A 27,767-nucleotide genomic window follows, 5' to 3' on the forward strand; every position below is an offset into this window, starting at 1 on the left:
AAATAACACTTAAAAAACTATATGCTGACGCTTTTTCTCTTCTAATGGCACTCTCTGAAACCAAGTATCTCATGTCATTTTTCCAATTGATGTGTTTAATAAAAAGTAATCGCATGTATATATTTTCTAGAGAAATAGCGTATATTTTATGGAGACCCAATAAATAAATTAAATATGAGCACCATCTTTGGTTTTTCGCAAGAATAGAAACTTTGATTTATATCTGCCACCGCGTGGTGAGTTTCTTTGGTTTTCAGTTCTTTGGTGGAAGTGGTTGGTTGCGTCGGGAGTGAACGAAGTTTTCTTCCTTTCTTCAACGAATATGGCGGATCAAGTAAGTATATTATATTTAATTTATCGTGTGCTTATTATTGAATTTGATATTGGCTTTGGGTTTAGTAAATTATTTGAGCATTCTCTCTGCAGTATTATGGTTTTTATGCAGTTTCGATAGCGTGCCGTTGTAGGTTCATGAGCACGTGGCGTTAGTAGTGAACGGGTTGCCGCATGTATTATACAGTTTTAGGGTGATTGAGTTTCACGGACTTGTTATCTTCAATAGTTATCTTCACATAATGTCGGGTGTCTTGCGGATTGTTGATCTAGGGGAAAAATTGTTATACACTAGTGAAGCTTTATCACTGAACCTTAGCCTTTGTTCTTCCAGGAAGTGTTTGGTCGTGTTAAAGTTTATGGGTAAGGGTAGTAGCGAAACCGTAGTAATATTTATATGCAGTCCGCAAATCTTAAGTTCGATTCGCTAGTGTGTCATGTGGAATACAAATTCTGTGACTTACTATGGTTACGATCACTTCCAAGCATTAGCAAACTTTCGATTGTTGCTAAATTTGCAGCCTTTGAGTTATATGATGATATTGACGACGGTCTTCTGAAACTTCATGAAGATACTAAGTCAATCTGATAATTCAGCTGCTGTAACCACACGTGAATTGTTGTGCAAGCTGGTTCACTATGGGCTGGAATTGTGGGGAAAGTAATGTACAGACAGATACGTGTTTTCCCGCTTACAACAAAATCCAAAGAATGTAGTGTACTGCAAGGTTTGAAGGAACACTTAGTTTGCAAAATAACTTATTTGAAAGTAACTTTTCGACCAATTTAACACATCTTAATGGCATTATTATGCAGCCACGTTAGTTTAGTACATTATGTGAATTAGGATTGGCTTTGGTTTTATGTTTGTAGGGTATTGACATGCTAAAATTTTGGTTGCTGGATTGAGAAAGGATAGCTTGTCACTTCAATGTCAGCTACGTAACACTGTGAAGGTAGTAAATCGTAAAGCGATAAAAGTGCCCCTCATTCATGCTTCTTTACACACGGTTTGCCTTTCTTGTTTTCTTAATGGGATTTTTTTGACGCCGTGAAGATGTCCATACCACATATGGGAGCCTCTTGTGGTCTCTCAAGTGATCACTGGTAGATTTTTAATGTACCAGGTGGAAACCAGTTTTTGATTTACTGTTGCTAACATTTTTACAGTGAACTTGAGTAATAACTTGGAATGTTATTTGCTTAAGCAATGCCAGTTTACATGCAGTCTTGAGGAGACAAGTGTAGGTTTGTTGTGGCTGCTATACTCATCTTTTCAGGTTGTCTGAGTATCCTTAACACGACATTTGTGTACAGTGGATAAGGTAGGCCAGAAAATTCAGGACTGTCTTCTCCATCCTCAAAAGCTGGGGAAGGATCTTTGTCCTGAGTGCATGTTATGGAAAATGAAACAGCAGATGTAGCAGCCAAGTCAAGGAGGCATGCAGTGATAATCAGATTCTATCTCGACATTATTGAGGTGCAGAGCTTTGTATAGATAGGAAGCAAAATGTTTGTGTGAGCAGTTGCTAGACAACAGGCTGTACTGTGTGTGCGTAGCTATGACGATGTAGGCAGACCGTTCTTGGTGCTTGCTCTGCTCATACTTTTCTTCGCATTTTTGTGTGGAATTTCATGCGTGGTGAAGCATCTGCAAATCTTAAGTTGGATTCGCTAGTGTGTCATGTGGAATACAAATTCTGTGACTTTACTATGGTTACGATCACTTCCACTTATTAGCAAACTTTTGATTGTTGCTAAATTTGCAGCTTTTGAGCTACATGGTGATATTGACGACGGTCTTCTGAGAATTCATGAAGATACTAAGTCAGTCTGATAATTCAGCTGCTGTAACCATACGTGAATTGTTGTGTAAGCTGGTTCGGTACTGACCGGAATTGTGGGGAAAGTAATGTACAGACAGATAAGTCCAAAGAATGTAGTGTACTGCAAGGTTTGAAGCAACACATAATTTGCAAAATAACTTAATTGAAAGTAACTTTTCAAGCAATTTAACACATTTTGATGGGATCATTATGCAGCCACATCAGTTTAGTACATTATGTGAACTGGAATTTGCTTTGGTTTTATATTTGTAGAGTACTGACATGCTAAAATTTTAGTTGCTTGATTGAGAAAAGATAGCTTGTTACTTTAGTGTCCTCTACTTAACACTATGAAGGTAGTAAATCGTAAAGTGATAAGTGTCCCTCACTCATGCTTCTTTACACACGGTTTACATTTCTTGTTTTTCTTAGTGGGATTTTGGCACCGTGCAGATGTCCATACTACATTTGGGAGCCTCTTGTGGTCTCTCAAGTGGTCACAGGTAGCAGCTCTGCGACATGTTGTTGAGAGGACCTAGGAGTTGTGCCTTGAGCAGTTTTTATAAATTCTACCCTGATAAGGAATGCAAATAATGAAGCAGTACTAGGCTTATTAATTTCAAAACTCTACTCAACAACTCAAAGTACCATAGCATTTTGCTGTGCGGTGACTTCGACAGATATTTTTTTCTTTTTGTAAATTCGTACTCTTCAATATTGTTATGTAGCGTTCCGATCAGGTTTACATTTACACAGCACTGCAAAAAGCTAGTAAGATGTAACAAATTTCTTGCAAAAAAAGTTTCTTGTATAGCTTACACCAGAATAAAGGACAAAAAATTTCATGACTATTTCAATGTGTAAAAAATTAACAAGGTTGTCTGGGAGGCAAAGAAACTGTACAACTGACAGTTTATTCTACTCTAGGAATATATATAAAGCCATGTGGGGAGTTAAGACGATAAAACACGGTATGCTGCCAGTCTACAATTTAGCATAGAACGGCATTCTATAAATTTAAAATTAAACACAAATTAAGAAATAACTTCACACCTAGAGGAACTACTAAAAAAGTCCCTTGTGGTCGAAAAGCATTGTTCCATAGAAGGCAGATTTGTAAAATTCTGCTACAGTTGTCAATATATTTGAAACAAAATATTTAGTTGAAAACTACTGACCAAATTTGCCTACCTAGTCAGCTTCAAGTCAATGTTTATGTATGTTCCTACGTATATAGCATTAAGAGATCTTAGTGTCAAAAAAAAGGAACAGGACATCAGTGACTACTCCAACAGCATCGGAATTTCATAAACCGTACTAAAATGCTTCATTCCACTCTAATTGCACATTTCTATGTCCAGATGCATTCTGAATTAACTGATATTCAGATTTTCTTGTGGTTTTTGTGATACCAATTTTTTTATGTTCAGTACTGCATTCTTATGTTTGGTTCTTAATTGCAGTATTTCATTCGTCCCAGATGATGAAAATTTGCACTTGAAATTGAACAAAGGTGAAAGTAGCCAACAGTGTGGAATGAAACCCTTTGTATCAAATTTCTATATGAAATTGACAGAAATGCCTTCATTAAGGTATTAAGTGTTGATTGCAATAACATGTGAATAATATAAAATCAGAAAATTGGATCTACTTATTTTGGTCTTTCATGATTATGAGAATGTATATTGATTTCCTTGATAGCTCCTGGCCACAGAAATCGTTTTTTCATTTGACTTGTAAACGAAGACAGAACAGCAATATGACGAAACATATTCACGGTTCATATGGAGAATGACACCCCGCCCCCCCTCCTCTCCTCCCACTATCTACAGCCGTACTCCGCAAGCCACCTGACGGTGTGTGGCGGAGGGTACCCTGAGTACCTCTATCGGTTCTCCCTTCTATTCCAGTCTCGTATTGTACGTGGAAAGGAGGATTGTTGGTATGCTTCTGTATGGGCTCTAATCTCTCTGATTTTATCCTGATGCTCTCTTCGCGAGATATACGTAGGAGGGAGCAATATACTGCTTGACTCTTCGGTGAAGGTATGTTCCCGAAACTTTAACAAAAAGCCCGTACCGAGCTACTGAGCGTCTCTCCTGCAGAGTCTTCCACTGGAGTTTACCTATCATCTCCGTAACGCTCTTGCAATTACTAAATGATCCTGTGACAAAGCGCGCTGCTCTCCGTTGGATCTTCTCTATCTCTTCTATCAACCCTACCTGGTGTGGATCCCACACTGCTGAGCAGTATTCAGGTATTGGGCGAACAAGCGTACTGTAACCTACTTCCTTTGTTGTCGGATTGCATTTCCTTAGGATTCTTCCAATGAATCTGTCTGGCATCTGGTTTACCGACGATCAACTTTATATGATCATTCCATTTAAAATCACTCCTAATGCGTACTCCCAGATAATTTATGGAATTAACTGCTTCCAGTTGCTGACCTGCTATTTTGTAGCTAAATGATAAGGGACCTATCTTTCTATGTATTCGCATCACATTACACTTGTCTACATTGAGATTCAATTGCCATTCCGTGCACCATGCGTCAATTTGGTGCAGATCCTCCTGCATTTCAGTACAATTTTCCATTGTTACAACCTCTCGATGCACCACAGCATCATCTGCAAAAAGCCTCAGTGAACTTCCGATGTCATCCACCAGGTCATTTATGTATATTGTGAATAGCAACGGTCCTAGGACACTCCCCTGCGGCACACCTGAAATCACTCTTACTTCGGAAGACTTCTCTCCATTGAGAATGACGTGCTGCGTTCTGTTATCTAGGCACTCCTCAATCCAAATACACAATTGATCTGATAGTCCGTATGCTCTTACTTTGTTCATTAAACGACTGTGGGGAACTGTGTCAAACGCCTTGCAGAAGTCAAGAAACACGGCATCTACCTGTGAACCCGTGTCTAAGGCCCTCTGAGTCTCGTGGACGAATAGCGCGAGCTGGGTTTCACACGACCGTCTTTTTCGAAACCCATGCTGATTCCTACAGAGTAAATTTCTAGTCTCCAGAAAAGACATACTCGAACATAATACGTGTTCCAAAATTCTACAACTGATCGACATTAGAGATATAGGTCTATAGTTCTGCACATCTGTTTGACGTCCCTTCTTGAAAACGGGGATGACCTGTGCCCTTTTCCAATCTTTTGGAACGCTTCGCTCTTCTAGAGACCTACGGTACACCGCTGCAAGAAGGGGGGCAAGTTCCTTCGCGTACTATAACTCGGCTTGCTCTGTGCATGCGTGAATCTGGCAGCTTGGGTGCACCGGAAAGATTTTCCTGGGTAGAGTCGGGGTACTAGCTGCTATTGCTCATATAACACACCTCAAGTAGCCAGAATTGGGAGAAGGCACTGCTCATACCCGAATTCAGCTCTGCGCATTAGCCCGCTGGCAATTGCTCAAACATACATAAGCAAGTAAGCTGTTTATACTAAAGGAGACATCAGCTATGGCATACATCCTTCCAGTAATGCAGATTGGCTCTCTTTTCGCTCATCTTTGTGTAGGATACAGCTGTATGATGCATAGCTTCTTGCTGCTGTGGGAGGTCTCTATTGTGTAGTGCTTGTGGTCTACAGATCACAGTGCACTTATTTGCATGTTCTTTGTTCAAATAAGAGGGCAGAAGCTAAGTTGCCTATGGATTTATCCTCTGTTTTAACAGACCATGACATGAATGTGGTAAGTGTTATAACAGGGCTGCCACAATTCTTCTTGCTTCTCCCCTTTCTACTACTACCTCAGCTTGCAGTTAGTGCTACCATCACTTCTTGCAAGTAGTCTACCAGCTGTCGTCGAGAGGCAGGGAGGTGTGAAGAGTGGTTTGTTTGGATCTTATTCTCAGAGGCTGTTGGTTCAGCTGCCGGAGATGGTCATGTGTGTATTAGGTGTGTGCACTCTTGTTTTCTGACAAAGGATATGGCCAAAAATTTGTTTGTGAAAGTGTGATTGTCTTGTCTGTGTATGTGTGTCTGCGGCTCAGCTGTTGTCTTTTCGGAGAGTTGCTACCTATCTGCAGTAGTAATGTTTAACAGTTATGTTGTGTGGAGAGATCACCGCAGTCTCATTTCATCAACATGATGTCTCTGGCATGTGAATAGCTGGCGACATGAGTGGACTTCTGTGAAGGACCAAAATTGCATGCCATTTCTGTGGGTATCTCGAACAGATCAGGGCTGCGGACGTGAAACCCGTTGTTTCCCACTAATGTGCAGGCCCACTCTGTAGGATCTAGTGACACTGCTCTGCCCGCAGGCCAAGTCTGTCTGTGTGTGTTGTAATGTTATGGATTTTAGAAATGGTGGCTGTCTCACCGCAAGTACATTGTACAGTGTGGCGTCTTATTAACATATTATTTATTCTAGTGCATTTTGGAACTTCTAAAGTCGTATTAGAAAGTGTGGCCGATAAGATGAAAATTGTGGCAGTTTGTACGCTATGTACTCATGTATTTTTTGAAAGTAAAACCATACAATGCCTGTAAAATAATAAGTCATAAACAGTGGGTATTTACTGACAATAGCGAACATAATAAAATCTACATTTTATGGGCCGTCACTTATAGTGTTGGTTTACACAACTCTTCACTATCTTCTACACTTCCTTCAAGAGGCGTACTTCACAGCTCGCGGTCATGTTCTCGCTTCCAGAGTGCGGAGCCTCGGGTTCAGGGATTTTCACGTGCCTTGAGGTGACAGGGTGTTTGTGTTGTCCTCATCATTTTACCATCATTCATGAAAGTGGCGAGTTTGGAATGAGCAAAAGTTGGGAATTTGTACGGACGCTGAAAACCACTCAGTTGAGTGCCCCACAAACCAAAACATCATCAAGAGGCTTACTTTTTTCTGAGAATTATTTCTAAGTTAATTGCAGGTATTTTAAATCTGTCTTGCAACTCCAATGAAATGTGTATTTTTGTTACCAAATATGTTAAGTTTTATTGAAATTAAACTTCAGTGGTCTTAATGAAACATACATACCATTTGGCTTGTTTTCTCCAGCTAAAAAAATTCATTACAAAATATGAGTTCTTACGATTTTTGCTGACATGTTTAGGTATACAGAAGTCCTTGCATTTTTTGTCAACTTCGTCTTTGCTTACTCTTGATATTTAAAAATTGTCTCAAAATTGGGCAGTATCACTTCAGGAAACTTGGGGCAACCCTATTTAAGGTTCTGTGAAATGTCAGTTTTCTTCCGTGGGAAATTGTCTTACTTGTGTTTGTAACGTTTTAGAATACCTGAACATTTTAATGCTATCTTGAAAGGGTGTGACATAGTTTTTACAACACATGCCCATGCATACTTTCTTACAGAATGTTCAGAAAATGCATATCATTTTAATAAATGTTAAATGTCAGGAACTTACTTAGAGTTCAGCTGGTGTTCATAGCAATGGAGGAGTCTGGTGCATGGTAAGTTTCCAGTGAATCAAAACTAGTTTCTGTTCTGAAGAACTGTAGTTATTTACCGTGAGAGATCATTTCTGTTTTATCACATGACTCTTGCACTTAAAATGGTTTCTAATGTACCCTACTAGTTGTGGATAATTTTTATATATGAAAACTAATATGAACTGTTTAATTTTGCAGAGTGAGCGCTCGTTTCAAAAACAGCCAACAATATTTCTTAACCGTAAAAAAGGCTTAGGTGCCAAGAAACGGAAGTCTCTCCGTTACACTCGTAACATTGGTTTGGGTTTTAAAACACCAAGAGAGGTATGTGATTATTTGTTATTGTGTATTAATGTTTTCTTTTTTTCTTTGTGATGTAACAGACAGAGAAGGCATTCCAAAAGCAGCCGCACCTCAACCTTAACCGGAAAACTGGGTCAAAGAAGAAAGTTCTTAGGCGCCATCGTAATATTGGTCTTGGTTTCAAGACCCCGCGAGAGGTTTGTTAGTGGAATCCTAGCAGAGCATGGGGTTACTTGGGACAGTAAAAGGGTCAGCTTTGGTGTTGGTTATACAGTGATTAAGAAGTTAAGGTGTATCTGGGTCTGTAATTTCTTGTGAATTGTCAGCAGGAATTTCATGTGAAAGTCCTTGTGCTGTGCTCGTCATTTGGAAGTGGAAAATATTTTGTTGTTTTTACGTACCTGATGAACCAGAAAGATATTGTGGGAGCTCTACTTGGAAGAACTGACTTGGCAACACTTAATAAAATGTGATTCTGGTGTTGGACTGTAGTTCTCATTTGTCTTGCATGCATTATTTATATTTTTCATTTTTTTGGAGAAGTTTGTATTGATATGTATTTTGTGGTGTGGAATGTGCATGGGACTTCTGGATATTGCATGACTATGCTGTTGGCTGTTGAATTTTACATATTGTCTTATGGAATGTAAATTCCATTGAACTTCTTTCTTAAAATAATTCAGCAAATCTGTGGATGCTGTCAAGGTGCCATTTTAGGACATAAGGATACACTACCAGTTGCAGTATTTTAATAAAACAATGGATACAGTTAATTTAATAAAATGTCATTGTGTGTTGGATTGTAGTCTGTTGAATAGTTCACTGTGATGGTATTTGTGTGTGTCCTAAATGGTCATCAAACAGCTGCAAATGTTTGTACTTGAGTAGCAAAGATTTAATCTGCCATTATCACTCATTTGCTTTCTCATGACATCAAAATAGCAGAGTTGAACTACTCACTGAAATGCAATAGGTATAAAATATACACCATAACAAGAATTGTCATATCACATTAGTTACCTTTACCTTTCTCTACGAAACTTGATTGAAAAAGTCCACATACTGCATTTGTTGGCATTATAGAGCAGTTGTTGACATCTCCATGTCAAATTGGACACAGCCAGTTGGATGGGCTGACCAGTGAAAAGCTGATGATATTTATGCTGCTGACATACAAAGGAATCAAATTTGAAGCTGTCGTTGCATTAATATTCTAATCATACTACATATTGATGTTTCTGTTAAGTATACCACATATCTGCAGCTTTTCTGTGGCAATGTTGTTAATGATCTCAAATCAGAGGCAGAATTCTGGTTGAGGTGCGACATTGATACATGGTGTCACAGGAGAGCTGTTAGATTGGAAATGTCATTTCATTTTTTCGTTATTTCCTGTTTGTATCGGGAATTTTTCAGAATACATATATTACACATCAGTAGTGCCAACAGATGCCAAAAGCTGAGAGACATGACTTTTAAATAATTCATTACACTTTTGTATTTGCCTCTGCAAATGAATAGTTCCCAAAATTCCTTTATGCACTCGTAGCAAGTAGTATGTTCTGGTTGTTATGTTAAATTATTTCTCTCACAATTGAAATGAAATCTTCATGCCATTTGCTATAAAAAAATCTTTTCTGGCATGTCTTCCCATGATTATCCAGGACATTGTTATTGCCACATGCTTCACGGTATTTACAGTCCCATGTCAAGTTTACAACCAACAGGTATCCAGATCATCTTTTAAATCAACCCATTCTTGAAGCTGTGCTACAGCCTAGTCGCCACCCAACCACGACTGTGGCCTACATAGATCAGTGAATACAACCTACGTTCCAATAAATAATATAGAAACAATATTGTAGCTGTTCTTTCTCATACACCCACAATTTCATGTGCCACACTGTCACGTTCAACCCACTTTTGAGGTACATTCCGAAAACCTCTTGTAACATTCGTGCAAGATTACTAATTATCTAAAAATGGGAGTTCCTCTTACGAACATTTTATTACTAATTTGCTGTGTGTAAATCTTACCTAATAGACTGTGAGTGATATTTTTCTTCTTGAGTAACATTAAATTAGTTATGTCAGTGGTTATTTTGTAATATAAGTATTTATTAGTGGTTAAAAACTGTCGTGTGTGTGTGTGTGTGTGTGTGTGTGTGTGTGTGTGTGTGTGTGTGTATTTGGTTTAATAAGAATGTTAACTTTGTAGGAAGAGAGAGAGAGAGATCTGGCAGTGACTTGTGGCATAGCTGCTAATTTGATGTTGATAATCATCGAAACACTGCCAGGAGTTTGCCATAAGCTTATGTCGTACAGTGTACTTTTATAGGGTGAGGAAAACTTGAAAGGCCATTAATAACTTCGCTTGTGTAGAGTTTGGTATTTGATGATAGTTGTGAGCATGAACAGTGATCAGTAAAAAATCTTTGTGACATGTCTGGTACTCCTTTTTAAATTTATTCAGTCTCCCATTCTCTACTTGGAAATCTCTAACAAATGTTACTCATAATTTGAACTCCATACTGAAGTACCCTATTGTCACACTAGTAAAGTAGAAGTGACTAATATTACATTTCTCCCTCTTTGTGCTGCTGTTAATAAGATTACAGATATAAGTTGTTGTGAGCTGTACAGTTGTGTAATCTTGGTCATGAATGAACCTCACAACATAAATAAGATAAATTTAAAGCTTGATGTAGGCTATATATGGTATAACAATGGTATGGGAGCCAGGGTGTGTGCCGTTTCCATAGCGGTGCAGTTTGGTGACAGGCAGAAAAAAAGAAGGGAAAGATTGGATTGGAGGACACTTACTAAAATGTAAGGAAGTGGATACATTTAAAAGGGAAACCTAAGTAGATTAAAACTTTCCCCACCCCCAGCTGGCAGAGATGTTTCTTTTGCAACTACTTAATGGAAACTCTCACTGCGCCAAGTGAGTCAATGCAACAAAAATTGAGTATATTTTGCATTTGTTGTGTATGGCTTTGCATTGTATGGCTTTGCATTGATTCTCAATCACAGTGAAAAGGGAACATGCCATTACCCCAAGCAGAGCTGTTTTGGACTTTGTGTACTATACTGTGTATTGTATGATACACATGGAAACCAGCAGAAAAAGTCTTGATTGGAGCACAAAAAATGTGAATACACTCTTGTTTAACACTATTGTTTACCTTCTTTCCTCTGATGCAGCAGGATGTCACCCATGTGAAAGAATTGTATTGGTCTGCAAAAGTTTGATAGTTTTTTTGTGAAATTGAAATGTTGCAAAACTAATTTTGCAACAGATTTCTCAATTCTGTGACACATTTGTGTGTGTGTTCATTTGACACTACATTTTTACATGTGTTTTGTGTACCAGTAGGGTAGAGTCCACACAGGATATGGTGGCCAATGCACAGGACCAATTACTGTCCAAAGCACCGGGCAAGTTAATTTGTTAATATTTGTTCATTTATAAGGAGAGGCCCACAGTGTTAGCCATCTTTCGACTGGTTGGCGATGACAGAATCGAGGTGCATACTCTGCAATCTTTCTCAAATGATTTTACAAAAGTGTGTAACACATACCTTGCACTGTGAGATAGTGGCATTAGGATGACGTTTCTTCTGTTGCGTGTACAAATGTCCTCTAGCTCTGTTACCAGTAGAATCCGAAGTATGAGCCCCAGAAAAATACCATTTTTATGCGAAATATTTTGGAACATATTTGTCAAATGCTGTTGCATGCATACCGATTGAGATGTGTACCTTTTACTTAGTCAATAGTTCTAAACATTTCCATAAATGAATAAACTGACTAATCAGTAAAACCAGACTTACGGGAAATGGGATGTCAGGGGAGTGAAAGTTGAAGTTCGTCCTGGGTGCCAGCTACCCAAGTTACAGTGCTGAGCTTATAGAATCCTCTATAAATTATATGTTCTTAATTTTCCATTCGAATAATGGAAGCAATCTGAAGAATGCTAAGATATGTGCTGTTTTGTGCATTGTCTTAGTAACCTTTGCTGTTACATTACGTATGAAGAATAACCCAGTAGCTTAAATTGCTGTTTCTAATTTTATTGTGAGCATTTATGTTAACATGGAAATATATTGCTGAAGAAAACTGCGATAAGTGTTTTGAAATAGTATTTTTCTCGAGGGTTTTTCTGGGTTCTGTGGGGAAATGACTGGTTCAAGAATGTCTCTAATTTGTTACCTGAAATACGTGTAACATAAGCATATGAGTCAACATTTATTGATGAAAAAGTTGTCATGCCATCAGTGACCTTTAGGCCTGACTGCAGTGCCAATTTTCACTGTCCTGAAAAGAATCTTGCACACTGTTTTAGAGGAATTTGCATATTGTATCCTGATGTTAGTAGTCTCTTACTTTTGTTACCCTGAATTTGTGATTGATTCATCTGGCTTAATGTTCGCAGTAGTGAGATTTTTGACGATACATGGGTGCATATTACAGTTGTATCTTTAGTCAGAATCCGTCACATCGAAGTATTCTGTGTGTTCAGTTGCATTAGGCTATGCGCTTATATTAGAACTTGCTCTATAGCCCTCGTTGACAGCAAAAGTCAATGTACAAGCAGTTACTTTTCTGTGCAGATGTAAAACTTTCATGTAACTAGATATAAGGGTTGAATGAAAAGTAATGCTTCCACCTTCATTAATTTGGTTTGGATGGGAATGGTTTATTAAATCAAATGTAGAAATAATGCTTAGAATGTCATCTTTAATTACGAAGATTCACTTTTCCATATAATCACCAGTCAATTCGATACATTTTGCGAACAATCAAGTTTTCTGAAGTCGTCACAGAAAAAGTAGACACTCTGTTTCTGCAACCACAGTCTTTATCAGAAGCATAATGATGTCTCTGCAGATTGTCTTTCATTATCGGGAACAGATGGAAGTAAAGACTATGCTAAATCTGGACTGTATGGAGGATGTCATACGATAGAGATTCAGTCTCTGAAGTCTGGAGTCTGCATCTGGGGTACCCATCGTGCACATATCTTCCAATAGCCAAGCAAAGCAATAATGTGACCCACAAGTTCTTGTGAAATGCCAATTGTGCTTGCAATTCCTTGGAGTGATAAGACGATTGTCCTGAATCAGTCTGTCAACATTTTGCTTGTGAAGCTCTGTGGTTGCTGTCACAGGACGTCCGACTCTTTGTTTGTCACTGCAGGTCAGATGTTTCTGCCTCCACATCTTTAAACATATGTGCCCAGTGACACACAGTACTCACATCAACAAAATCTCCATAAACTGCTTTCATTCTCTGATGAATCTCCTTTGGGGTGACACCTTCTGCTGTCAAGAATTCAATGACTGCATGTTGCTTAAATCACATCAACCAACTGTCTGCCCAGGGTTCCATACTTCACACTGTAACACAAGTGTTCAATGCTAAGGCTTCCTGCCATCTGGAACTGTAGAGAAGAGGCTATGAAACAAGCCAGTGCCTGCCGCATACCAATGCTGCCAACTGTTGAAGAGTTACGAAGGTGGAGGCATTACTTTTCAGCCAACCCTCATAGATAGCTGAATTTGTATATGCCAGGGTGCTAAACCATGTGTATCTTTTGTTATTACACTGGAAAATCAGTTTTAAAGAAATGTGGGTGTCTTGTGTCCAACACTTGTTCTAAGACAAGTGAAAAAGGCTGATTCAAAATCTACAAACCATTTATTTCTCCTTCTCGCCCATTGTTCAGATGTACTCCTTGAACAGTTCATATTTCACTAGAACAATTATTGTTACATAGAGTAGCAATGGACTTGGCATTAGGTAAGAAAATTGAGAGATTGAGTCATGTGGTGCACAGACTGTGTATTAATATCTAGACTTTAATATATAATACACAAAATACACTCTGAAAATACTTCTTTAATTTAAACTGTGTTTGCTTTGAATTTCTTAACTGCAGGCTTGGTTGTTATGCCATGGTCGGTTGACGAATTCTGTGGAAGTCTACATTTTAGTATCAGACTTGTTTGTGACGAGCATTTGGCGTGTCATGCTGAAGTGTCCAGCAGTAATCAACCATCAGTGCTGCATCACCAAGATGTCCCTGTGAAAATGTTCACTATGTTTGTCTCTGAGTGAACCTAGATTTTTGTGAAAGATGTGAGAGTTTTATAATTTCCAAGGAAATTCACTAAAATTGATTTGAATGCCATCCATGCATTTCTTTCAGTATCATTAAGTTAGTTTTGGAGGGGGTGTCGGCAATTACCTTCCTTGTTTGTGGACCTCTGAACACACCACTTTTTCGTATCTCAACTCTGGAAATATGTTGCACAGGTACTGAAAAGCATCAGTTGTCATCTAATGCCTTCATGAAATTCATGAGCCCACCTTGGTGTGAGGTGGTTTTACGATTTATTTTGCCACGGCCAATCAATGGCACACAAAGAACATATTTATTTCCTAGCTGCATTGTTTTTGATTTGCCAGTATTTCTTCATGTAGTGGTTCTTTCTACCTTGTTGTCCTGCACACAGATGAAGTAGCAGTACTTGTGGTAATGTCTGCATTCTGATGAGTGGCGATAACTTTTTAATCACCACAGATATGCCTTTTGAACTCATGATACAATATTTTTTCAAGAAGTAGTGACATAGTTCTGTATCTCTCTTTCAGGTGGGAAGATCCAACCAGTATTGATGCATATTTGTTCCCATTGTGTGCTAATGCTGCTTTCAAACTTTTTTTAGGCGAGTCGGTGAAAAATTGCCATGCTTTAATGTTGTTCCACCCCCAAGGCTTGACATGACATCAAATGTTCGTATAGTAGCAAATAGCCTCACTCATTGCTGAGGATTCCACAAGTTCTTTGTGTTTGTGGTGAAAATGCGTAGTTGTACCCAGTGCAAACAAATTAAATTCTTTAATACATCACCTGAGCAGTTCAGCTTTAACTTTTGTTAGTGCCAGGTCCGATATGAGGTCATTAGGGTCAGCATTGTTTATTAAATGAATACCTTCTCCAGATTGGTAGTCATGATCTGATGTGTTACTGGAAGAGGAAAGCAAACCATCTTCCTTTGTTTCATCATCAACTTTATATTCTGTATGTGGCGTTGGTATTGGCAAGTCGTGGACTTGGTTTACAAACTGAGGCAATGTCTGGATGCTTCACAGGTGAGAGTTTTGCTATAGGAAAATCTGATGACATTTGCTAAACAGAAGTCTGTCTATACGAGGTGCATTCAAGTTCTAAGGCCTCTGATTTTTTTTCGAATTAACTACTCACGCGAAATCGATGAGTGGCGTTACTTCTCGACGTAATCGCCCTGCCGACGTACACATTTTTCACAACGCTGATGCCATGAATCCATGGCAGCTGCGAAGGCTTCTTTAGGAGTCTGTTTTGACCACTGGAAAATCACTGAGGCAATAGCAGCACGGCTGGTGAATGTGGGGCCACGGAGTGTGTCTTTCATTGTTGGAAAAAGTCAAGTCACTAGGAGCCAGGTCAGGTGAGTAGGGAGCATGAGGGATCACTTCAGAGTTGTTATCACGAAGAAACTTGTGCGTAACGTTAGCTCGATGTGCGGGTGCGTTGTCTTGGTGAAACAGCCTTCCGGACGTTTTTGTTGCAGTGCAGGAAGGAATTTCTTCTTCAAAACATTTTCGCAGGATGCACCTGTTACCGTAGTGCCCTTTGGAATGTAATGGGTAAGGATTACGCCCTCGCTGTCCCAGAACATCATTTTTTCAGCACTGGTGATTACCCGAAATTTTTTTCTTGGCGGTGAATCTGTGTGCTTCCTTTGAGCTGACTGGCACTTTGTCTCTGGATTGAAAAATGGCATCCACGTCTCATCCATTGTCACAACCGATGAAAAGAAAGTCCCATTAATGCTGTCGTTCCGTGTCAACATTGCTTGGCAGCATGCCACACGGGCAGCCATCTGGTCGTCCGTCAGCATTCGTGGCACCCACCTGGATGACACTTTTCAGGTCGTCATGCAGGATTGTGTGCACAGAACCCACAGAAATGCCAACTCTGGAGGCGATCCCCCAAAACAATTATCTCCACTTTCTCAATAACGTCGTGAGACCGGCTTGTGGGAGCCCGAGGTTGTTTCGGTTTGTTGTCACACGATGCTCTGCCTTCATTAAACTGTTGCACCCACGAACACACTTTCGACACATCCATAACTCCATCACCACGTCTCTCTCAACTGTCGATGAATTTCAATTGGTTTCACACCACGCAAATACAGAAAACGAATGATTGCACACTGTTCAAGAAAGGAAAACGTCGCCATTTTAAGTATTTAAAACAGTTCTCATTCTCGCCGCTGGCGGTAAAATTCCATCTGCCGTACGATGCTGCCATCTCTGGGACGTATTGACAGTGAACATGGCCTCATTTTAAAACAATGCACATGTTTCTATCTCTTCCCAGTCCGGAGAAAAAAACTCGGAGGCCTTAAAACTTGAATGCACCTCGTAGTATGTTGTTAAACTTGTGCCATTTCATAGGAATTCTGAATGTCTGATACTGTTCTTATCTGCATTCCATATCCAACTGCACAAGTTGCGTGTAGATAAATTGTAATGCCCACAGTTTAGCAGCAAAATCCACATTTGAATTGCAGTACAGTTCACATGCTTTTCCCCCTATGGGTCCACTGTCCTTTTGTGAGTACGTGTGGCATGTGTACAGGGCCCCAACCTATTGTAATCTTTCTTCTATCTCAGGCTGCATTCTCTTCCTCAAACCCCTGCTGTCCTCCCACCATCACAACCACCAGTGTTTCCCTTTGATGACCTGGCTGCTTCCCTTGGGATTTGATCTCCCTTTCTAAATTGTTTCTGGGTAAAAAGAACTACTGTGGTGTGAGTTTCTCTCCCCCTCCTCCCCTTCCCCCTTTCTTCCCCACTTAGCCCCTGCCACTCACTAGGTCACCAGCGTATCTAGCCAGTTGACATGGTGGAGCTGTTGTGTACCCATCTGCCCGAGGCCCCTGACAACACGGGAATCATGCTTGTGGTATCTGAGCTCTCACTGCCTCACATCTGAGCTCTTACTGCCTCGCATATGCCTAGGACTGCTTGCTCATCATTTTGGAGCATTGGTACTCACAACAATGACTAAAGTGTGCTAAGCTCCTTACTTCTGGTCGCTCTTCTGCAGCTGGATCTTCAGGCAGGAACGTTCTCTCTTACTCTTACCTTTGCTTCCTTAGCCTTCAGCTTGGAGTGAAACACTTTCCCCATAGCTTGATTTGTTCCAGGACAGGTGGGGAGACCAAACCACTGTTTTTCTGTAGAACATGTCAAAGATAAGTTTGGCAAAGTTAACACAATTGAGTACGGTGGGATCTGGTTCACTACTGAAATAAACCCTTAATCCAGTCAGTCGGCTTCCCCTTGTCCTTGCTAAAACTTAGACATCCTGATGGGCATGAGTCCTCACCAGTCCATAAATATGATCCAGGGCATCATTTTCCACAGGGACCGTCACCTTTAATCTGATGAACTCTGGACTAACATATAATGGCACAGCATTCATTTCATCGCGGGTGTCCATGGAGGTGCTAAGGACAATTGCATTGATAGTGGTGCTTTTATCCTGGCTTTTGAGGGGGTCCCTTCTGGAAAAGTCAGTTATGGTTTAGCATTGTGATGTGAAGACGTATATCTCTTCTCTAATATGCTGTTTGTGGTGTCTTTTGTTTGGTCACATCTTTGCAATGTGAAGCAAATCCTATTTGCTGGGACTGTGGCAGTCCTCTCTGTGTGACCCCAGTTGTTTTTGTGCTCTAAAGTAAAGAAAAACCAAACCAAACATCTCCATGTGGGGAGTCCTTGCACCCCACAACCCAAGTGCATGAACTGTTTCAGCCCACATTCTCCTTGCTTGCCGGATCTATAAAAATGAAAGGAAGTTCATGAATTCTAAGCTCTCAAGTGTTTCTCCTACTCTGAGGCCCAACAGAAATTTGACCACCTTCATCTGGTATCTTTGTCAGTCTTGGCTTCTATTGCATTCTTTGCTCCTTCCTCCTTTTTTACTTTCCTTCCCTTTCCTCCTCCCGGGTGGTTCTGTTCCCTTGCTGCATAGAGCCACAACTTTTCCTTAGCCGGAGAATAAACACTCTTCTCTGGCACCTGCTGGAGAAGGGGCTCCCTCTAGGAGCCCCCCTACTCTGTATCTCCCAGAGAAGCAGCCTGTACTTAGACTTGGATCCAGGGCCAACATTCTGTGGACCTAAGGCCACTTGGTCTCTTCAGATCCTGATATTGGTGCGACGTGTCTTCCTGACCACGCCTCCCATCACTGTTCCAAGGAGAAGGAGAATGTGCATAAATCTCGGAATGAGGCACTCCCTCCGACATCCCAGGGGTTGTTGCCCCCTCCGTGTCAATCAGGGTCCAGTCTTAACATTTATAGGAGCCTCTCCGTCCATACCAGTGATAGACAACTGATGTGACACATTGACCCATTCTTAGCTGTTCCGTGTACAATTGTCCATTGTAACTGATGGTTATAATTGCCACCTTCTGAAATTGCACTCTTCATTCTCTCTGCTCTGTTGGTTGTCAGATTGCAGGAATTTTCTTTTGTGTACACTCGTTCGCCAACTCTTCATAGCTTCCAAGCTTTGTGCTGGAACTGGATAGGTCCTTTGTGAGCCTCCAGTGGTGTGTGTGTTTTGGTCCACACAGACATAGTACTTGGGTTTCTCTTCATACTGTGCTGGAAGTTTGTCATTCAGATCCATTTAATCTGTTACAATATGCAGTCTATACCTCCTCCCCTGCCTGGCCTTCTACCCTTCCTGCTCACCATACCTTCTTAGGCAGCTCCCTTCCCTTCTCCTTGGGGACTTTAAAGTTCATAACCCTCTTTGGGATGGTACTGCGACCATTGCCCGCAGCCGGATTGTTGAAGACCTGTTGGCAGGACTAGATCTCTGCCTCCTCAACACTGGAGCCTCCTCACACTTAACTGTGGCACACGACACTTTTTTGGTCAATGATCTTTCCATCTGTAGTCCTGGAGTCCTCGCCTGTTCAGTGGGCTGTTCATGATGTTTTGTGTGACAGTGATCACTTTCCAATCGTCTTACCTTTTCTCCAGCATTCCTCACCTGGATGCCCTCTCAGGAGGGCACTTAATAGTGCACATTGGTATGCCTTTTCCTTGGCTGCCATCCCAACGTGTCCATCACATGATGGCATTGATAAGTCCGTGCATAGTTTGACACATCCCATTATTTTGGCAGCTCCGTCTGAGATTTCATCATCTTCGGATTCTCCCCGTCGAAAGACTGTCTCTTGGTAGACCCTTGAAATAGCTATGGCTGTTAAAGACTACTGCTGCGCCACCAACACAGCAAATGGCATCCATCTCTCGACCACCTTTTGGCCTTTAGATGGCTTTGTGCCCAGGCCTATTGTAACAACACTTTGCTGTCTGCATGTCTCTTACAAATTTATTCACTTGGCGCCAGCAGCGCTAAGTCAGATTACTTGGCTTGTTACTGGGTGTTGTCACCTTTCTGTTGACGACAAGCTTCGAACACATATACTTTGCGCGCTTTAATTTTCCGGAAATCCTGTTTTGCTGTATCGTTCCACAAAATCCACTTTGAAAGTTCTACAATGTTATAATAAATATCCATGCAGAGGTGATGCCACTTTCCATCAGAAGGTGTCAGTAGTTCTGTTACTGTTTTTGCTAAAGGCTGTCCAGTGCTGGAATATATCTTGAATGAGGAAATGTATCCCGTACTCAAATTACACAGCTTCCGAATGAGTATGCTGTATTTCGCAATTTTCGATGAATTGTGAACTTTAAAATTTAACTGTCCACGCTTCAGTATCATTCCTTCATCAGTTGATGTTTTGACTTGGGTTAAATGTTTCTTTAAACTTTTTCGAAAAAGAATCAATTACGAATTGCACACTGACAAGCTGGTCAGCACTATCCAGTTTATTGTTGCTGCCAGAAAAATGTAAAAATGATAATATTTGTCTGAATCCATTGCAGGACATCTTTTTACGAAATATCGGTGTATCTGTCAACGGATTCGTTGACCAATAATCATTGATCCTTACTTTCCTTACAATTCCCATAAGGATAGCAAGCCCAAACCATTGTCTAAGGTTGGGTCCCATAACATTGACAGATTTGGCATTTTTGAAATCCAGTTTCCTTTTATTGCAATTTTGGCTCAGTGCTTTTTGGGTTTGTTGCTAATATATTCAAACAGATCGTTCCCAATATATATTTGTACGATATCCTCGACTTCTGACAGTTCAGTGTGGAGTGAGTGAAGGGAAGCGTAGTTGCCAGTGTGTGCAAGTGCGTTGGCAGGTGACCATAGTAAAATGTCAGGTTTTCTTGACTGTGTGCTAAGATCTTTCTCAAATGCTTTTCAGAGAAACCAATCAGTAATACTCTTTCTCGCACGTTTTGAAGTTTAATAGTAGTAAGCTTCATGATGAAAAGTGTATCATTTCGTTAATAGCCACAGTTATTGTGATATTTCATTAGTAGGTAACTACTGCTAGAAATTCTTAGTTAGCAGTGAAAAACAGATATTGTGTTTGGTGAGTTATGTTACATGTTGCTGTGTATTAAATGAAGAAAACATATTGAATCATTCTTTAAACTTGGAGCGATACCACTGTTGGTTTCCTATCTTGATAAAATGGATTGTATGTAAAGCACTCCGTCACGAACTCATGATCAGTTGGGGGGGGGGGGGGGGGGACTAGAATGAAATATTCATAAATTCCTCTTATATCCCATAAAGGGTCTGAGATATTGAAACAAGATTTTTGCCAAATTATTAATATTTGAATGAAATAATTTAATTATAGAGGGCAGTTGATAGCTGCGGGTTTTGTGACAATACAAGTGAAGTCACACATTTATTTTTTACTCAGAATGGGCCATTTCACAAACTATTGGCCTGACACTCAATTACTAGTTTAAAAATGCACCATATCAGGATTTTGTTCCAAATTCAACTCTATTCGAGTGTTGGTGAGATGAATTCTTTCATTCGCAGCAGGCCCTGATCCAGGAGCGGGGTGGGGGGCAAATTCATACTCTTGAGAGAAAAAACCTTGTTTCACAAAGTGACTGGCATCCAGCACATGTTAGCTGCCCTGCAGTGGCCTCGTAAAATCTTCAACATTCTGCACTTGGTGTTAGTGGATGGTGCTTCAGTGATGGATCTGGTTTTACAGTTTATTCATGAAAGGGGTTTTTACCATTCTCTCTAAGGGAGGTCCCCTTAGAGATGCCCTGTTGCTTCCTCTACCCCGAATGGGCACCAGCTGTCTGAGCTGGGTGGTGTGCCTCAGACCTCGCCCTACCCCTTTTCTTCCACCTTCTTGTGTCTTCTGTTTGATGTGGTGTTCCTCTGTTTCCCTGTGCTTTTCCTGCAATCTTTTTTTCGCTAGTCGTTCCTGGTTTTTGTTGACTGGTGCCTCTAACAAGTGGTGGGTGTCCCCCCCCCCCCCCCTCATACCACTTTCCGATTTTGGAGGTCTCCGGCTGCTTTCTGAACTGCTGGAATGGGCACTTCAGCCCCCACTGTTTCCTACTGCTTTTTCTTCTGCCTTGATCTTTTCTGTAGACTTCAACCTTTGATCAACCTTGGGGTTTTCTTTCCTTGGGTTTCATAAACTAGGCCCTACTTTGGCATGTAATTTTGATTTGCCTGTTTCTGGTAGGAGGGAGTGATGACCTCACAGTTTGGTCCCTTTAATCATTAGACCAACCATCCAGTCATTTGCTTTCTTCAGAAATGGTGTAAAAGTCTTCCAATGTGATTTGTCTATCAGATAGCTGCACACACAACAGAACAGATTTGGTGAATGATGGAAACTCTGAATGCTATATCACCTTAAATTGAAAATTACTTATTACCTTACCTTAAATTTAACTGTCTTTACAGAAAATGAAAATATTGTATGTTGTTGCATGAAAAATTACTAGTAACATCTGGGTAAAAAGATAGTGTTTCCTGAAATTTAATTTTTGGGGCATTTTCAAAAGCTCATGTGATGAGCAAAATGGTTCTCATAGTTAGCAGTATAAACGACATTAGAAAAAGAAAAGTCAATACCTATTATCAGTGTTACTTGAAGAAATGTTAATTGTCCTACAAAATTGTTGAGGTTCTGCTTCCAGTACTTGTATTCCATCCAGCAGTGTCTGGTATCATCGGTCTGAAATAATATGATAAATAGTAATGGTAGTTGTTAAAAATGTAAAGTGGCAGAATACGAATGGAACAGAAATCATAAATGTTTTTGTGGTGTAGTATTGACCAAGTATTGTAAACTTTATTTTTTCATTGTTATTGCCCAAAGCAGGATCATATTTCTACACATACTGTTAAAGTTCCTGAACATAATTTATCCAAGCATTCACATTATTAAATCACAGGTAATATAATTGGTCAAAAGATACACATGGAAAGCAGATGTACATTAATACTTCAGGTAAAATGAATTTGTGACCTCCTATACATCAGTTTTGGCCAAATTACTGATGGCTCAAGGTCAGAGTTGGAGGAAAATAAGTGGTAAGGATTTTTCAGTTGTGTTGTGGCTGCAATAATTTTTAAACTAAAAAACTATATGGTGTGCCTTTTGTGTTCTGCAGACAAGTTGCTTGTTATTAATACAGCACTTAATTTGTACTCAAACCTGATGTGAAGTATTTATGTACCCCCCCTGTCATGAACCATGGACCTTGCCATTGGTGGGGAAACTTGCATGTCTCAGCGATACAGATAGCCGTACCATAGGTGCAACTACAATGGAGGGGTATCTGTTGAGAGGCCAGGAAAATGTATGGTTCCAGAAGAGGGCAGCAGTCTTTTCAGTAGCTGCAGAGGTAACAGTTTAGATAACTGGCCGTTCTGGCCTTGTAACCTTAACCAAAACGGCCTTGCTGTGCTGCTACTGCAGACAGCTGAAAGCAAGGGAAAACTACAGCCGCAATTTTTCCTGATGGTGTCCTCTTGGGTAAAATATTCTGGAAGTGAAACAGTCCTTACTTGGATCTCCAGGCGGGGACTATTCAGGGCGATGTCTTTCTTAGGAGAAAGACCTTGGTGTTCTACAGATCAGAGCAATGAATGTCAGATACCTTAATCGGACAGGTAGGTTAGAAAATTTGAAAAGGGAAATGAAAAGGTTAAAATTAAATATAATGGGAATTAGTGAAGTTCAGTAGCAGGAGGAACAGGACTTCTGGTCAGTTGAATACCGGTTTATAAATACAAAATCAAGTAGGGGTAATGCAGGAGTAGTTTTAATAATGAATTAAAAATAGGAGCTACTACGAACAGCATAATGACAGCATTATTGTAGACAAAATAGACAAGACCACATCTACCACTGTAAGTTTCTTTGCCAACTAGTTCTACAGGTGAAGAGATTGAAGAAATGTATCATGAGATAAAAGAAATTATTCAGATAGTTAGGGGAGATGAAAATTTTAAGTCATGGGGGACTGTAATTTGATAGTAGGCAAAGGAAAAGTAGGTGAATATGGACTGGGGGTAAGAAATGAAAGAGGAAGCCGTTTGGAGAATTTTGCACAGAGTATAACTTAATCATAGTGAACACTTGGTTTAAGAACTGTGAAAAGATGGCTGTATACAAGGAAGAAGCCTCGAGACACTGGGAGATTTCAAATAGATTATATAATGTTAAGACACAGATATTTAGGAACCAGGTTTTAAATTGTAAGACATTCCCAAGGGGCAGATGCGGATTCTGACCACAATTTATTGTAGATTAAAATTGAAGAAACTGCAAAAAGGTAAGAATTCAAGGAGATGGGACCTGGATAAACTGAAAGAACCAGGGGTTGTAGTGAGTTTCAGAGAAACCATTAGGGAACAATTGACAAATGCAGGGGAAAGAAATACAGTAGAAGAAAAATGGGTAGCTTTGATAGATGAAATAGTAAAGGCAGCAGAGGATCGAGTAGGTTAAGACGAGGGCTAGTAGAAATCCTTGGGTAACAGAAGAGATACTGAATTTAATTGATGAAAGGAGAAAATACAAAAATGCAGTAATCAAAGCAGGTGAAAAGGAATACAAATGTCTCAGAAATGTGTGACAGGAAGTGCAAAATCGTTAAGCAAGGATTGCTAGAGGACAAGTGTGAGGATGTCTAGGCATATCTCACTAGGGGTAAGATATACTGCTTACAGGAAAATTAAAGAGACCTTTGCAGAAAAGTCACCTGTATGAATATCAAGAACGCAGATGGAAAACCTGTCCTAAGTAAAGAAGGGAAAGCAGAAAGGTGCAAGGAGTATATAGAGGGTCTATATAAGGGCAATGTAATTCAGGACAAAATGTGGAAGTAGAAGAGGATGTAGTTGAAGCTGAAATGGGATATACGATACTGTGTGAAGAATTTGACAGAGCACTGAAAGTCCTAAGCCAAAACAAGGTCTCAGGAGTAGACAACATTGCATGAGAACTACTGATAGCATTGGAAGAACCAGCTTTGACAAAACTCTACCATCTGGTGAGCAAGATGCACGAGACAGTTGAAATATCCTCATACTTCAAGAATAATGAGATTCCAATCTCAAAGAAAGCAGGTGTTGACAGGTGTGAAAATTATGGAACTATCAGTTTAATAAGTCGTGGTTGCAAAATACTAGCATGAATTCTTTACAGATGAATGGAAGAACTAGTAGAAGTTGACCTTGGTAAAGATCAGTTTGGATTCTGTAGAAATGTTGGAACATGAGAGGCAATAATGACCCTATGACTTTCTTAGAAGATAGATTAAGGAAAGGCAAACCTGTTTCTAGTATTTCTAGTGTTAGAGAAAGCTTTTGACAATGTTGACTGGAATACTCTCTTCCAAATTCTAAAGGTGGCAGGGGTAAGATACAGGGAACGAAAGGCTATTTACAATTTGTACAGAAACTTGATGGCAGTTATAAGAGTCGAGGGGTATGAGAGGGAAGCAGTGGTTGGGAAGGGAGTGAGACAGGGCTGTAGCCTATCTCCAAATGTTATTCAATCTGTCAAACAGCAAAGGACCTGGAGGAGTAGTTGAACGGAATGGACAGTGTCTTGAAAGGAGGATACAAGATGAACACCAGCAAAACCAAAACAAGGGTAATGGAATGTAGTCGAATTAAGTCGAGTGATACTGAAGGCATTAGATTAGTAAATGAGACAGTTAAAGTAGTAAAGGAGTTTTGCTGTTTGGGGAGCAAAATAACTGATGATGGTTGAAGTAGAGAGGATATAAAATGTTGACTGGCAATGGCAAGGAAATTGTTTTTAAAGAAGAGAAATTTGTTAACATCAGGTTTAGATTTGTCAGAAGTCTTCCCTGAATGTATTTGTATGGAGTGTAGCCATGTATGGAAGTGAAACATGGACAATAAATAGTTTAGGCAAGAAGAGAATAGAAGCTTTTGACATGTGGTGCTACAGAAGAATGCCAAAGATTAGATGGGTAGATCAACTAATTAGGACGTACTGAATAGAATTAGGGAGAAAAGGACTTTGTGGCACAACTTGACTAAAAGAAGGTATCGGTTGGTAGGACATGTTCTGAGGCATCAAGGGATCACCATTTTAGTATTGGACGGAAGCATGGAGGGTAAAAATCGTAGATGGAGACCAAGAGATAACTGCAGTAAGCAGATTCTGAAGGATGTAGGTTGCTGAAGGTATTGAGAGATGAAGAGGCCTGCACAGGGTAGGGTAGCATAGTGTGGCATCAAACTAGTTTCTGGACTGAAGACCACGACGACTTATGGATGAGGTTATAAAAAAGAGCTTAAAAATACTACTGTCAAACATTCACAAACCACTGTTTTAACAAGTGATTGTTTATGAAACCTGAAAATATTTGTAGCTACGTTCTTTAATCCTTTGACTGCTCCAAAAGAGTTAACATGTCACGCTCTGTTGCTCCGCAGGTGCCAAGGATGTATTCAAACATGGTTTTCATTTAAGTGCTATTGATGTGTGTACGTGCCCTGTTCTGAGTGACCTCTCCCTGCTCTGGACAACTTATTGCCATATTTCAGCATAAAAATTCTAGTATTTATCGTACAATATATGTGGCTTATCATTTGCAAAAATTTCATTTCCCATATCTTGAACTGTTTATAAAACTTTGATATAACATTATTCCCAATGTGCAAGGAAGGAAATAGGTGTCATGCAGGGGGAACTTGCAAAATGAGATACCATTCTGCAGTTTCAAATAATGTTTCAATATCTTGCCCACATTACATACATAGGAATGTACAAACCAGAATTGACCATAAGCAAAATTTAAGCAATGTATCTTTATATCTGAAAACCCTTTAAAATGTTGTGCAGTCTTGTACTAAATTTGATGGAGCACAGTAAATATGATGAATAAGAAAAAGAAATTCAGTCCTTTATCAAGCGAAGATATCAGACTCTTAAGTTGGCAAAAATAATTTTTTTCTGCGAATAGTTTTCTCAAAGTCAGATAAGTATTTCATACTAGCTGGAAGGTGACATCTTAGCAGAGGTAGCATATCAGGTGAGCAGTACAGAGGCAACAAAGCCATGTCCAGCTCGGAATGTAGAGATCATGTCTATTGTAGAAAAGGGCTAATCTAACTGGGGATAACTTTTTATTGTTTATACAGGACAGTTCATTGTGCTCTAAGAAAGCTGTAAATAACTCGTATTTGTGTTACCTGGAAACTTTCCTTATCCTGAGGGACTCCAAAACAAAATCTCATCTAGTACTAAGAGAATCCCTCTTTCTAATGAAACAACAATAAAGAAAATTGTGATGGTATTTAGCAGTCATAAAGAGGTTTATGTATTTGATGAGAGAGGTTATAAATTTGGTCAAAATTGTCAGATCTTGCAGCTCTTCAATGACAGCAACCTACAACACTGAATCTATTTTGTGCAAAGTTTCATTCGCATTGGTGAGGGGAGTGTGATTTCTAAAAGTTACTCTATGTAGTCACCCTTTGACAAATGTATCAGTCTGTTTTTTTTTTTCTCCAGATGTTAAGCTTTATCATTTGGGCTTTTGCCACTTGCTCACTATTTTTAACATTATGGTGCTGATACAGTAAAAAGTAAAAGGTTTGTTTTGCAACTGGAAACTAAACCATATGAGAGTCCATCCTATTTGGGTAGCTTAAACAATTCAGCAAAGATTGAGGTGTTGGAAAACAGTGGTTGCTGGTTGCATGCAGTTAGTCCTAAGCTTAACAATATTAAGATAAGAACATATACTAAGTTGCTGAGGCATTTGGAAAAAAAATTGCATCTGCATTGCTTTCATACAGAAACTTGTACTTTCTCCACAGGCAATTGAGGGTACATACATAGACAAGAAGTGCCCATTTACAGGCAATGTGTCCATACGAGGGCGTATTTTAACTGGTGTTGTGCAGAAGATGAAAATGCAACGTACTATTGTTATCAGGCGGGACTACCTGCACTACATTCGTAAATATAATAGGTTTGAGAAACGCCACAGGAATATGTCTGTCCACTTATCACCTTGCTTCAGGTAATTGATGTATATTTGTCTGTTAACAGTACCTTAAAGCTATGATGATAACATTGACGGTCTTCTGAAAAACTGATTAAAATTTCTTCATCTGAGAAATGTCTTTCAACTTATTAACTTCTTGTTACTTTACATCGTACTACATTAGGATTTTTTCTTTACAGGGATGTGGAGATTGGCGATGTGGTAACTGTTGGTGAATGCAGACCTCTTAGTAAAACTGTTCGCTTCAATGTTCTAAAAGTGTCGAAAGGAACAAGTGCAAAGAAGAGTTTCAAGAAATTCTAACTGTATGGATTTCAATCAAAATAAAAACATATAAATTAG

The 27,767-nt window shown here is 39.7% G+C and overlaps 1 protein-coding gene across 2 annotated transcripts; it reads left to right on the forward strand.

Annotated features, from left to right (window-relative positions):
• The first annotated feature begins 236 nt into the window (after positions 1-236).
• Positions 237-27,767, forward strand: LOC126273000 (40S ribosomal protein S11). 2 transcript variants are annotated; one of them, XM_049976362.1, is made up of 5 exons: positions 237-334; positions 7,775-7,900; positions 7,960-8,076; positions 27,235-27,440; positions 27,605-27,767. In XM_049976362.1, the coding sequence occupies exons 1-5, from the start codon at positions 323-325 to the stop codon at positions 27,726-27,728; spliced, it is 585 nt and encodes a 194-aa protein (XP_049832319.1). In that variant the 5' UTR covers positions 237-322; the 3' UTR covers positions 27,729-27,767. The 2 variants fall into 2 exon arrangements, with proteins under 2 accessions (XP_049832319.1, XP_049832318.1); XM_049976361.1 differs by lacking the exon at positions 7,775-7,900.

The sequence above is a fragment of the Schistocerca gregaria genome, chromosome 5 (genome assembly GCF_023897955.1).
Source record: "Schistocerca gregaria isolate iqSchGreg1 chromosome 5, iqSchGreg1.2, whole genome shotgun sequence".
Classification (NCBI taxonomy): domain Eukaryota; kingdom Metazoa; phylum Arthropoda; class Insecta; order Orthoptera; family Acrididae; genus Schistocerca; species Schistocerca gregaria.

Bases quoted from the DNA above. Each gene is read 5' to 3' on its own strand.
- LOC126273000 (XM_049976362.1), top strand. The intron at 8,077-27,234 runs GTTTGTTAGTGG...CTTTCTCCACAG, and splicing joins GTTTCAAGACCCCGCGAGAG to GCAATTGAGGGTACATACAT. The intron at 27,441-27,604 runs GTAATTGATGTA...TTTTCTTTACAG, and splicing joins CACTTATCACCTTGCTTCAG to GGATGTGGAGATTGGCGATG.